The sequence below is a fragment of the Saimiri boliviensis genome, chromosome 10 (assembly GCF_048565385.1).
Source record: "Saimiri boliviensis isolate mSaiBol1 chromosome 10, mSaiBol1.pri, whole genome shotgun sequence".
In the NCBI taxonomy this organism is placed as follows: Eukaryota; Metazoa; Chordata; class Mammalia; order Primates; family Cebidae; genus Saimiri; species Saimiri boliviensis.
Genome location: NC_133458.1, coordinates 81,020,325 through 81,035,220, shown reverse-complemented (window position 1 = coordinate 81,035,220; position 14,896 = coordinate 81,020,325). Strand labels below are relative to the sequence as shown.

Here is a 14,896-nt window from a genome sequence, read left to right as displayed (position 1 = left end):
CTCATGTTGGGGAGGTGGTAGGAGCAGGAATAAACCTGTGAGCTTTTTCATTAATTAAACACCTCAAAATTTAATTTTGTTGTTGAATGAATAAACTGTAGTACATCCAGACAATGCAATGTCATTCAGTGATAAAAACAAATGAGGTTTGAGGCCATAAGAATACATGGAGGAAACGTAAATGCATTTTTGTAAGAGAAAAAAGTCAGTCTAAATAGCCAGTGTGTATGATTTCAACTCTATGACACTATGGGAAAGGCTAAACTAGCGAGAAAATAAGAGAGAGCAGAGATAAACGGAGTAGAAATATTATAGGACGGTGAAACTTCTCTGAAAGATACTATAATGGTGGACACATGCCATTATACACTTGTCCAAACTCATAGAATATACACCAAAGAAAGAGAACCCTAATGTATATTATAGAGATTGGATAGTAATGAGGTGTCAATGTATTTTAACCAGTTGTAACTAATGTACTACTTTGGTGGGAAATGTTGGCAGTAGGGAAGAATATGCATGTGTGGTGGGTAATAACTTTGTAAACAAAAGTAGAATTAATGTGAAACAGAGGGAGATATTTGAAGCAAGAAAGACTTTAGTAAAGCAAATGTAGGAAAGATGGCAAGCGGTGTTCAAATCTCTGTACAGTATCAGTTTTGTGGTGAGCCTCAAACTTTTTTTAAAAAGAATTAAATCTTTAAAAAATTAAATCATGTTCTACAGTTTTCTTTTTGCCAAGTAATAATGATAAAAGGTCTGTGACATTTTATCTTCTTCTTCAGTGTACTCTGCAAATCATTGGGAGAGGATTCTATTTTACCTCTCAAATTTGGCTGCTGTTGTACTTGAAGAACAGTTGGTTAGTCCTTCAACATATAGATGGAATATATGCCCATATTTCTTTTACATAAGCTTCAAGCTATTTAAATGTAAAACTGTGACATAATTAAATATGTGATATAGCCTTAAATATTCAGTTAATCATATTTTATGAAATTAATAGATGATACAGCTTTAAATATTTAGTTAACAGTATTTCATAAAAAATGGAAAATGTTATTTTTCCAATCAAAAATAATTTTAGTACAGTATCATACTCCTTTTAAAAAGTGATGCTAAATACAAACTATTTGTGTATGCTCATGTTCATTCTATATATTACACACAGAAATGACAAAATTAGGTAGTCTTTACATTCTCAATTGTTTGTGTTCAGTGTGATGAAAGCTGATAATTAAACACCATGTACTTGAGTTGTATGTATAAACAAATGATCAGGCCATGTTCTAAATAAGTGAAGAGCTATACTGTATTTGGACTTCTTTCAAATAAATGTCACAGCATGTTCTTTTCTTTCATTTTTGTTTTGTTCAGCATTTTTCTATAAAAGAGTTAAATCAAGCTGATTAAATCATTTCAGTACCACAAAGGGAAACCTTGGAAAAGAGGATTAGCTCATCAGCAGGATGAGTTAGGTCATGGATTATCCAACGATAATTCTAGTGCTGTGTTCTCCAAGTCTGAAAGTTATGGTCATGTCAAGGGTCACCGCCAAATTTTGTTTTATCATAAGTTGGAACTGCTTATTCCTGAAGCTGGCTAAGCTTTAGTTGGCTAGTTTCAATTATTTTGGTCATCTTTTTTTTTTGAAGCTTAGGATTGTCTTTAATTCCCTGCTGCTTTTATTTCTTTTAATTCCCTGGTTCTTAAATAACTATTAGTTTGTGTTAGATATGCATTAATACTACTGTTAAGAGGGAAATTCCATGTATGTCTCTGTTGATAATTTTATAAACAGGTAGAATTAATGTAAAACATGAAGCCACATTTGAAATAAGTAAGACTTCATTTAAGAAAGAAAGGATGGAAGTATACCAACCAGTCTTTTTTCGAACTGTGATTTTTGATCCATGTGTAGCTAGTAAATTCAATTTAGATGTCTTTGAGAAAAATTCTAAGAATAGAACAGAATAGGAATAGGTTAATATAGAAAAGAAAATATCTGGGCAAGTTTGAATTCCACTAGTGATTGTGTGTGTGTATGCATGTGTGTGCTGCATTAAGATGTAAATTATTTTTCTTACATGTTTACAATTGGTCTTGAACAAAAATAGCTTGTCAGCCACCCGTGTAGAAACAGGAAGATGGACTTGTCTTGCTGGCTGTGAAACTCTGAAAAATTAAAATCTATAAGACTGTTCCTAGTCTGTAAAATGAGGGTTATGCACTGTACCTCACAGGGTTCATGTAAGAATAATGTGAGATACTATGTGTTAAAGCTCCAACCATGATTCCAGCCACATATTAGGCACTCAGTAAATAGTTGCCTTTATTAGTGACAACATCACCTATGATAAAACTAACTTGAGACATTTCACAGCACATTGAATTATATGCCTGGTTATCTTGAGATGGCTTTAAGAGACAATGGGTATTCACGGAAAGTTACAAACTGAAAAACTAGACTGGAGTGAGAGATAGTCAGCCAGGTGGATCTGTGCTAAGGACAGGCTTTTACAACTGTATTTGGTTCAAATTATTCCCTACAGCAGCTCCTTGTTGATTTGGAATCCAGTAGCCATTCAACCCATTAGATATTTCTCCCAAATACCTCTTCAACTGCCATATGTACCTCGAGGGATAATTGGGGTTTACCTTCAGGCCTTGTTAGATACACACAGTCTGACTTCAGCGGCTTCTGGGTAAGATGGAACTAACAAGTTATTGTGAACATATTTCAGTTAGATTATCACCAGACAGGTAATAAGCAACCTATACCCTTGAAATAGAACAGACATAGATAATGGGTTTCAGAAATAAAGTGAGAACCATTTCAAAACCAAACTACTCACATATTTTTACCTCTGACATCCATCATATTTGTCCAGAGTTTTGCTTACGTTCTCTTTATTCTTACTCATGGACAGATCCCTGGATGGCTTAAAAAGGATGTCTTCTTCATGGTACTGGCAAATATTTAAAACAAATATATAACTTTATGAATGCATGATTACTTGGTATCAATAGGGAAATTACATTGTGAAAGACTCACATTTTTTCTTTATTTTGTGAAAGGTCCATTTTAAATGTCTTCTCAACTGATTTATAGCTGTCACTACCCATAGCAGAGAAAGGTGGCTAGGAAAGTGGGTCTTCACACATTCAGATGTGCACCAACTCACCTAGGGCAATATTATTTTGACCCGAATACCCTCCGATGGGCGAGTGACAGAGCAGTGCCATGTGTGTGGATCCCAAAGAATTCTCCTTCATTTACAGCAGCCACAGGCTGTGTCTAGCTGCTATACTGATGTTCCAGAGAATTTGGTTATTCTATACCTAAAACAGCTAATTTTCTCTGTAGCCTGTGTGTTACCTCTTTATTTTCTTCATTTGTTTTCTGTTGGAGATCGCTGTAAATAATTAACAAAATGTAAAGACAATTTTTTTTCCAGGTCTGAGAATGAATAAAGGTGCCGTCACTCCTCCCCGGACTTCTCCTGCAAATGCGTGTTCCCCAGAAGTAATCCACCTGAAGGACATTGTCTGTTACCTGTCTCTGCTTGAAAGAGGAAGACCTGAGGATAAACTTGAATGTATGTGTTTTTTCATTTTGTTTACTTATCATGGTTGGGGGCAGGAGAAGGGACTGGAAATTGATTAACTTTAAATTGCACTAGTACGGTTGTATAATTTTTGTTAAATAAAGCGACCCTGCTTAATAGTAAAAATTTCCTCCTTCTCAGAATCAGATCATTAAAAGATAGTAAGATCTTTTTATTTCGGGTTCTTATTTATCAAGTTCCATTTATTACTGATTATTTCATGATGACGTTTATCATATGACTTTAAAAACTCTTTCTTAGTTCTTTACAGTTAACAAGATGCTATTAGAAAGTATCTTTTGAGTTGTTTTCATAAAGTATTTATTTATAGTGTATGAAGAAGCATTCCTATTAGTGAGCAAGAAAATTGCCTATAAACATGCAAACTGCTCCGTTTCCCCAGTGGAAATCTCCCTTGCAGTCTGCAGCACTGATACTCTTGTTAGCAGAGACATGATTTCTCAAATGCTAAACCTGAGAATGGCCCTGCTCCCTTTCCCCAGTGGAAATCTCCCTTGCAGTCTGCAGCCCTGACACTCTTGTTAGCAGAGACATGATTTCTCAAATGCTAAACCTGAGAATGGCATTTATAGTATTTGATTCTGGGTATTATACATAATTAAACAATAGTTTTGTTTCTTTTAGGATATGGTAGGTAGAGAATTTCTATTCAGTTGAAAGGAAATAATTACTCTCTTTAATAAAGCAGTGACTGAGCTCTCTCTGGTGGCAAACTGTACTCATTGCAATACAAGAAAATATTTTTCAAGCATTTACTCTAAATCTGATCATTTGCTCATCTATTCTATCTCTGAAGCCCTTTCTAAATATAGTTCTGGCAACTTACTCAATAATCTGATAAATTTGAGCATATAGGATATGTTAAAATTAATTAAAAATTCTTGCTACTGGAATGATAGTGATATTAAATCCAAACTTTAATATTTCTAAAGCAAATATAAATTGTCATGATGTCTCAGAATTATTAGGAGGCATTTTTACTAAAATTTAATAGTAACTTTTTGATAATATTTCTTCTACCAATAAAGGATTTACTGTAATGTGATTATCTAAGAGTCACACCTGCTTAGGTTATAAATAAACCATATGAATGTCATTCTTTAAATATATATTTATTATTCATAAAGGTTGAATATTTGCATTTCAGGATTTATTTTGTATTCCTAAGAACTTACAGAAATCTGTCTCATTCCAAAGTAAATATTACTGTTCAGTGAATTTCTATTGAAGTGATAGCCAGAGAGAAAGTTTGCTCAGGTGTTATCAGGAGCACGTTAGGGTGATTATAAACATATAAAGACAAACATTTCTTCCACATCTGAAAATGAATAAAGGCACCATCCATCCTCCCTAAGATGGTATTTGGTCTTGCAGTTTAACCATTTCTAGGTCAACTGGAAGTATATTACTTTTAAGAAGAAGGCTTCTGAGTTTTCAGTTTGCATTGTTGAACCCGAATAGACTTTGTCTACAGTTGCAGATAGAATGTTAACTCACCACACTATTCAAAAACACAGGAGGAATCTCATCCGATTGACCTGACATTTACTTTTCTTAAGTGCTGTCAATCCCCTTTTCTGTGTTTTTCTTTTTTTCTTTTTTGAGTTTCCCAGCTTTTTTCCAAGCTTCCACTAGATGCATTGCATTTCCTTTTCCTTAACCATTTCTTCAGACTCTTCTTATAGGCAGTCTTGTTATGGCCCAGCATTATCGCTACAGTTTTCACCAAACTCTTCAGCTACATGATGCTATGGGCCTCTTTTCTACTATCCTCTAATCTGTGGATTCTTACTGACTATACATCAGCTTCATCCAAAGTTTGATTTTCTTTCTTTTTCTTTTTTAATGTCTATGCTGGGCCCTTTACCATGTCAATTAAATAACAATCCATCTTCCTCATCTACTTTCTTAACAATTTACTATATATTTTTATCCTTCTAAAATTGCATCTGTAAAAATTACTAACATGTATTCTTATACAGTCATAGATTTTTAAAAACAAATTCTCAGTAGGACCTCAAAAATGTGTGTTGGTGGTTAGTTTAATATATACTTACTCCAAAAGGATTATAATTTATTAAATGCTGTATAGAGCAGAAGAATGAAAAGAAGAAAAAGCAGTTATAATTAGCAGAAAAATAGGTGTGAACAAGCACCTAAAAATAAGCTTTGTAGGTCAATGTTGAATTTGGCTCTCAGTTCCAGGTAGCTAAGCAGGAAGACGCACATTGATTTAGGTTAGAAGTTCTCAAACTTTATCACACGTCAGAATAAACTGCAGGACTGGTATATCTGATTCAGCTGGCCCGGGATGGGACCTGAAAATGTGCATTTCTAACAAGTTTCCAGGTTATGCTGATGCCATTGTTTCAGAGACCATATTTTGAGAAGCACTGGCTTATGCAGTTTCATCTGTTCAGTGAAAACACAGACACAAAGAATTTACCTGAAATGACAGTTGTTTTTCTTGGAATTGATGAATAGTGGCAGTATTTGTTAGGTGATGTTACCTGGGTTATTAGATGAGAATATTACACTGTTGTCAGTGTTTACATAAGTTGTACTTTTTTCCCCAAAATAAAGTTTCTAAAATCTATTCATTGCCTCCCACCACTTTCCGTTGTGTGTCTTTTCTGCCAGGCATTTACACAATGTTTATTATAAAGCTTATTTCATTAAAAAAAAAAACTAACAAATGAAAGTTTTCAAATGTTTAACTGATCACAGGAAGTTGTCATTTAACATCCTTTAAGTGGAAGCTGTGACTTTAAGTGGAACAATGTACATAGTAAAACCAGTTTTTTGCTCATCAACATTATAACAACATGTCATGGAAGGAAAGGATTGTTATTTGAGAATCCTCTGTACATTGTTTGGCTTGAAGTCACCGTTTCCCAGTATCTAGCAGCCATATTGAGGACTTACCATATAATCCATGTCTTCAACTTTATTTCCTTTACCCGATCCTAATTCTTCTCTCTGAGGACGTTGCCTGTCCCAAGGCTCTGTCAGGTAGAAGGTGTTTGTTGCCTTTGGATGTGTGCTTTTGAATGCACGTGTGCATGCATGTGTGTACATGTGCACGTGTTTGTGTGTGTGTGTGTGTGTGTGCGTGTGAGAGTGTGTGTGTGAGGGTTGTGGAGAATTCCATTTTTATCTCTCCTTGTTGGTACCATTTGCCAACCACCTCTGTGAATGAACGAGGACATGGTGTCAGGACTGATTTGCCTTTCTGTCCTCATAGAACTTAATGGAGAGTAATCAACCACTCTTTTCGTCTTCCCTCACATCCTGTGACTTTGTGTCCATTTTTCAGTCCTTCACTTCTGTTGCCATACTCCAAGCTTTGTAACTGTCAAGAACGGCTATTGTTCTAAAACTGAACTGTCAATTTTACTTTAGCCCCAGCCTCTGTTCGCTTCTCACTCCCCTACTTTTTAATTGTAGTCTAGTATAGTAATTAGGAACCTTTGGCTCTTGATTTGTAATGATTGAATGCAAACCCTAGGTTGAGAATGAACTGTCTAGGCCAGGCGTGGAGGCTCACGCATGTAATCCAAGCACTTTGGAGGCCAAGGCGGGCGGATCACCTGAGGTTGGGACTTCCAGAGAATTACCCGTCTCAGTGATCGGAGTACATTTTTAAAACTTCCTCAGGACTCAGTTTTCTCAACTATAAAATTGGCGTCATTAAATAGTCTCTATTCCATAGGATAACTATGAGGATTAGATAAACTAATAGTTGGTCCCATACATAGCTTTACATTTATTAGTTCATATAAATGCTTTTTAGGTAAAATAAAAGTAAATTAAAACTGACCCTTGACCACTTTACTCCCTCTTGAATTTGCCTGCTGACTTTTGGTTGCCCATCCTTTCAAATTTGAACTAATCTCATAATCCATGATGTCAATTAGTTTATCACACTTAATTTTAGACATTCAACTTATTTGCTCCTCTACTGAGTGGTAGAGACTTTGTGAAATAAAAGTATAATTCCATGGATTATAGCTCTACTCAAAAAGTCAGCTGGCCTTCAGTGCCGAGTGTTTCTCTCCTATAGTTTTCTAGTTAAAAGTTAATCCAGATGTTTTTTACCCCAACACCTTCCTATTTAATAATCATCTTACACATTTAATGTACGTTCTTGTAACTGTTTTATTTTACTTAAAACCTTATCAGCTAATATTTTTTCTATTTCTCTTTTGATTCAGAATGAAAAAGTGTGGTTTGGATAGTTCCTGATTTCATAATGCATAAAATTGAGACCCATAACTTGGCATGCATACACTGATCAGACTCCACAGTTTCACTCCGACCTACTCTGCCAGGCTTGCCTTGGCTGTGACCAGCACACACATGAACAAACCATGTCCTAGTCATGTGGGTCAACTGTTCAATCATCTGACAAACCCTGAACTTTTCCATGTTCATGCCTTTGATTGCAACGTGCAATTGCTGGGTTTTACCCCCACCCCCACCCCCACCTCCCCAGTGTGTATTTGACAGAGTCCAGTCCACATTTGAGGATCATCCTGCATCGTGATTCCTTTTGCCATCTCTTAACTGGGTTTATTTTGCTCTCTTTTGTACCTATACACCTCCATCAGTGTGTGTGTGTGTTTCAACAGGTAGAGGCTCAGTAAATGATAGTGAAATGGAACTGTATTAAAGTCGATGGGTGAAAACAAATAATATCAATGAGTGCTTGAAAAGATAAAAATAATGCCAATTATTTAAGATACCAAATAATACTATATATTTTTAACTTTAAAATATTTGATACTCAAATTTGAATTTGTGCTTTTCAAGTTAATGATTCAAAGGAATATTTTTATATTTTCTTACATTTCCTTAAAATGTATCATTAAAGTGAAAATCAGTAGGAGGATATTCAGAAAGTAGATAGCTAACATATAGATACTGAACAGTAACCTACATGTTACAAGTTACTTCCCTGTGCAGTATTAACCTTTGGCAGCACTGAAATTTAATAATGAAGAGACCTTAAAAATCACCTAGTCAACTTTCCTATAGTTTGTCAATGGAAAGAAAGAAAAAAAAAAAACAAAAACAAGGGAGGGTGATTATTAATTACACCACCTCTTTATCTAACTATGACTGAAACCTAAAATTTCTGAGCTACTTAATAGGGCTCTATTTATTTTGAAAAGCTGTCTTTTGTTGTTTTTATTGTTTTCTCTCCTGTGAATAAAAGGACAAACTCTCACTCCATTATACTGGATGTCAAACACACTTAAGAAGCTAATTGTTTTCATCTCTGGTTTTAAAGTTTATTAAATCAGTATTGAAATATATAAAAGGGTAAAAAAAAAGTAAATAAAAAATTCCAGCCTAAATGCCTTTTATACATATATTTCATATTGTTTATATTAATAACATATCATATAATCCTCATGTTAACAACATATTAGGGCAAATGTAAAACACCAGAGTATGTATAGTAGGATATCCAATAAGAAAACAGATAGAAACTTGTGAATCTTTTGGAATAGGAAAAAATTGGATATATAAAAATTATCTTGCATAATATGCCTTTGCTCTGATCTTTTAACTAAATACATGTGTGGGCATATAATTGTTTCTATATAAAGTGAAATTACAGGCACATAAAAATAGGAAAAATGTGGGTTAAACTAGTTTATAACATTGAAGCCGGTACCCATATTTGGAAGCTGTCATGTTATCAGAATAATTTTAACATTGGGCTTTTTAAATTTTTGCGGCCAAACATCTTTATACTTATTTTGTTTTTAAAAATAAGATTCTTTTGTTCAGTGATTCCCTTGACTTTGGGGCCTGACTTTACTTTTCTAAAATAGTAAAGTATTTTATAAAATAGAAAGTCTTATTACGTTATTTGAAGATTGATTCCAAAATAAAAAAAATAAAAAAATAAATAATGTCAGTATTATTTTTAAATACAGTTTTAAAAGGGAAAGGTTTTATAGGCTCACCAGGCCAAATAACTTTTATTTTCCATAGAGTTAATAATTGTATTTTTTAAACTTATTTTTCTCTATTTATTATTTATTTATTTGGAGACACAGTCTCAGTCTGTCGCCCATGCTGCGGTGCAGTGGCGCGATCTTGGCTGACTGCAACCTCTGCCTCCTGGGTTCAAGTGATTCTCCTGCCTCAGCCTCCCTAGTAGCTGAGATTAGAGGTACATACCACCATGCCCAGCTAATTTTTGTATTTTAGAAGAGATGGGTTTTCACCATCTTGGTCAGGGTGATCTTGAACTCCTGACCTCAAATGATTTGCCTACCTCATTTTCTCTATTTCTGTAACTAATTAATCAATTCCCAAATTCTCCACCATGAATTTATGTTTATAAACTTGTGTTCTTCATTTGTTCTTGATAATCACTTTTGCCATGTATTTTAGTTATTCTCTTTCCAGAATCATTATTATTTGAATGTTGAACATCCAAGACAGAACTCTGAATTATTATTTTTTCTTGCTGTTTCTATTTTCCACCTTCTTTCTTTCTTTCTTATGTTTTTCACTCCATATCTGAGATTTTTTTTCACTTTTTCTTATATTTAACTCCATGGATAACTCGTTTTATTCTCAGCTTGATCCTTTTATGTATCCATTTGTATATCATATATTGTAACATTCCTTTTAGTTATAAAGTTACTACTCTTCCCTGCTTTATTGGTTTCTTCTAAACTGCTTGTATTGAAAGAACTTTTTTGATGGTAGTAGTTGTGTAGGTGAGTACCCATACCGATGGTATTGACTTACTGGGTGGCGGGGTGGGGGGATAAGGAAAGGAACTTATTCTCTCAATATTCAGTATATTCACTTTCAGATAATTACCTTGTTTTGTTATTGTGTCCTTGCACTCAGAATTCCTGAGTACTTTGAGCCCAGAATTCCTTTCATTTGACTTTTGCAGAACTCAAATATCTGGTCTTCTATTGGAGAAGAAAGCTTACATACTCCCCAGCGATCTTCCTGTAAAGATATATCTGTTATTTTTCCAACTCACCACCCTTTCTATGCAAACCTATGCTGCTTCTCCTCTACCAGCTTAAATGTGTGTTTCTAAGATCTGTAAGTCAATATACATGTGTACATAGTTTCTCCAGCTTCTGAAAATTGTGTTAGTGTTTTCTCTCATGTTTTCTTTCTGCTTATAGATTTATGCCTATTTCATCTCTTACTGTTACTATAATGCTACTTCAATAGAAAACCAAGGTAAATATGTATGTTCAATGCTTCATGTTTGATTACCTAGCTACAGTTTTAAATTAGAAAAGTAGACTGATCACTGAAAATTAAAGTCTTAGACTTTCTCTTTTTTCTCCTGGATGAAAGGAAAGTTTTGTCCTTCACCTTGATGTGGTAATATTTAGAGTATATGGGACTTGGTACTCAATATATGTATGATATTTTTATTATCATTATTGTATTAACTAGAGCTTATAACTCTCCAACTTTCTTCCTTGATGAATTAGACAGAATCTATAGAGAGCATTAACTCTTGTTAATGTGTTTAGGAATAAATGATTTAAAATATTAGATTCTTCAGGCCCTAATGAAGTAGGGATTTTAAGACCAACTTTCTACTGGAATCAACTGGAAAATTTGGACAAAATTTATACTTTTAAAACCTGTTTAAAAGTTTTGGGGAAGTGTGAGGGCAACTTGGATTTTTAGGGCAAATTTTGGGGAGAAGGAAGCCTTGCTTTTTCCATTTAATTTAAGAAATTAAAGTACAAGTCATTCATATATTTTTCCAGATGACAAGCAGAATGGAAGCAAAATATTAGCAATCAAGTCCAGCTCTATATGTAAAGGAGCCGAAATAACATGTCCAAATTCCATTTGGGATTTATTACAGGCACTTAAATTTGGCTTAACATTAGAAAACCAAACAAGGTATTTTGCCACATTAAGAGAATAAAGAAGAAAATCATAAAAATATTCTATCATATTCCATGTGTATTCTAGACATGATTAAAAATAGAACAACTGTAATAGCAAAAACTCTTAGCTAACTAAAAGTAGCAAAGAACTCCATTAATCTAATAATGCGTATATGTAAGAAACTCCCATCAAACTTTATATCTAAGAGTGAAATATTGAAGTTTCTCTCATTAATATTGGAACCAAGACAAGAACGGAGACTACTCTAAATGTAATTCAACTTTGTGTTGGAGATCATTGCCCATGGCAATAAGGCAAGAGAAATACGTGGAGTTTATGAGGATGGGAAAGAAGTTGAAATTTGTTGTTTATGATACACTACCCAGTAATCTACATGTAGATCAAGTACTTCAATTAATAAGTGTGTTTAACAAGAGCTGTGCCTACAAAGTAGAAATAAAAATTACTTGTATTTCTAAATGACACCAACTAATAATAAGTAAATAAAATTTAAGAAATCTTACATTTATCAAATCAAAAGATTAAATACCTGGAAATAAATCTTTAAAAACTATTTAAAAGGTATCTATACAGAACAATATGAAACTATTGAAAGAAATTAAAGCTCTAAATAAAGAGGAATATAACATGGTTGTAGATTTCAAGACTCAGTATTTTAAAGATTCTCAAGTACAGATGTATAGATTCAGTACAATTTCCTTAGACATCCAGCAGTGTTGGCCAGCCATGGTGGCTCACGCCTGCAATCCCAGCATTTTGGGAGGCCGATTCAGGCAAATCACCTGAGATTAAGAGTTTGACACCAGCCTGACTAACATGGAAAAAATCTGTCTCTACTAAACCTACAAAATTAGCTCGGCAAGGTCGGTCATGCCTGTAATTCCAGCTACTTGGGAGGCTGAAGCAGGAGAATTGCTTGAACCCGGGAGGTGGAGTTTGTGGTGAGCCAAGATCATGCTATTACACTCCAGCCTGAGCAACAGAGCAAGACTCGGTCTCAAAAAAAAAAAAAAAAAAAAGAAATCCAGAAATTCAGCAGTGTTATTTTTGTTTTTTTGTTTTGTTTTGTTTTGCCATTGGACCTTGGCAAACATTTTCTAAATGTTACATACAAAGGTAAAAGACATGTATAGCTAAAAGAGTCTTAAAGTTGGACAAAATTAGGGGATACATGTGATTACATGTAAGACATTTTTAGAAGCTGAAGTAATTCAGACAGTATGGTATGGTTATAGTGATAGACAGACAAGCTCTGGGTACAGAAAAGGGAGTCCAGTAACTGACCCAAATTTACATGGATGTGATAATATGGCAAAGCTGCCACTGGAAAGCAAGTAAAGGGCTGGACACAATGGTTCATGCCTGTAATCCCAGCAGTTTGGGAGGCTGAGGTGGGCAGATCCCATGAGGTCAGGAGTTCAAGACCAGCCTGACCAACATGGTGAAACTCCATCTCTACTAAAAATACAAAGCTTTAGCCAGGCATGGTGGCACACACATGTAATTCCAGCTACTTGGGAGGCTGAGGTGGGAGAATTGCTAGAACTCAGGAGGCGGAGGTTGCAGTGAGCTGAGATTGTCTTCAAAAAAGAAAAAAGAAAAGGGAAAATGAATCGAGTCCACCACTCCAGGAATGTGCTTGGTTAATTGGATATCCATATTGTTCCATTGTCCATCTTAATAACTCACCTCAAAACTTAGCAGCTTAAGATGACAGCACTAATTTTAATATCTGTTTTTTGTATGTGGGTCAAAATTTAGGGAAATGAAAAACAAAAAAAAAACCTTAACTGGGCAACCTGTCTGTAGATCTTATATATGATTGCATTCAGACAGATTTGAACTGAAACAGTTGATGTCTGGAATACCTAAGAATATGCATGTCTGTGCTCTGTCTTCTTGTGTCTCCTCTCTCTCCCTCTTTCTCTTTTCTCTTTCTCTTCATGTGTTCTCAAGGATACTCCCTTTTGTCTCTCCAAGATAGGTAGTTTGGAATTCCCAACAGCCTCAAGGCAGATCTACTCCCATGGTGGCTCAGTTCTCCCATGCAAGTTTTCCACAAAGTAAGGTAGAATCTACCTCACCTTTTATGACTTAACTTCATAAATGAACAGCATAACTTTGCTGCCATGTTATTTAATTCAAGCAACATATACACTACTCTGCTTCAAGACAAGGGGCTCTAGACCCTCATCTTTTGATGGGATAAGTATAAAATCACATTATACAAAAACAAACAAATAAACAAACAAACGTATTTGATTCAAGCAACATATACACTACTCTGCTTCAAGACAAGTGGCTCTAGACCCTCATTTTTTGATGGGATAAGTATCAAATCGCGTTATATAAAAACAAATAAACAAATAAACATATAGGAGCATAGTTAGTTTTGAATCCCTCTTTAGCAAATAGTCTATTAAATATACACACCACAAAAAAGTTAAAGTAAGCCCCACCTCACACCATACCCATAATTGGATTCCAATATTACTGTTTCTAGGAGATAAAAAAGGAGCTCTTCAGGATCTTGGTGAAAGGTATGCTTAGCACCTTAATAATCTATATGCCTGAGTCACAAGTTTGCCTATCACAGGTTTACCTGTGTAACAAACCTGCACACATACCCCTGAACCTAAAATAAAAGTTAAAAAAAAAAATTTAAAGGATTTTTATACAGAACATAAAAGTTATACATAAGGAAAAGTTTGATGAATCATCCTTCCATTACAATTATGATATTTTGTTCATCAAAAGAATGCCTTAAGGGAAAATTTAAAAAAATACAGTGGGGGAGAATATTTGTAACACATAACCTAGGAAAGGTTTTAAGTACAAAACAATTGACAAACTTATATGAATCAATAGAAATGAGCAAGTAATCCAATGGAAAATTGGGAAAGAGATTTTAATAGTCACCTCACAAAAGATGGTATTTATGTGTCATTAATATAAGCGTATGTTTCAGGCCCTCCAAAAACATATAAAGTATATAAAAATTAGCCTAATCTCACTAATAGTCAGGGGAATTGAAATTAAAACCTCTGTCATATACCACTATACCTCCACCACAATGGCTTAAATTAGACAACTGGCAATACCCAATATTGGTGAGGAAGTGGGTCAACTCAAACTCTCATAGACTGTTAAGAGACAAGTTTGGTGAAACCACTTTAAATATCTGTTGGTAGTATCTACTATGACCCAGACTCATAATCAACTGGCAGTCATTCACCTGAGCCATTTGCAAGAAGGTTTAGAGCAGAATTATTAAAATAGCCCAATCATTACTAGAAATAGGAAACTGGAGACAACCAAAATATCTTACCAGTTTAGGATGAATA

General features: G+C 34.5%; 1 protein-coding gene across 14 annotated transcripts in view; it reads left to right on the top strand.

Moving 5' to 3' along the window:
- Nucleotides 1–14,896, top strand: part of DGKB (diacylglycerol kinase beta) — an 814,277-nt gene that overhangs the window by 263,712 nt on the left and 535,669 nt on the right. For 13 of the 14 annotated variants that reach the window (XM_074379543.1, XM_074379541.1, XM_074379540.1 and 10 more), the window contains one exon: nucleotides 3,459–3,599. In XM_074379543.1, coding sequence (XP_074235644.1) covers nucleotides 3,459–3,599 — 141 coding nt within the window. Of the gene's footprint in view, nucleotides 1–3,442; nucleotides 3,600–14,896 lie in introns of all 14 variants that reach the window. The other variant, XM_074379551.1, reaches the window with a different exon arrangement.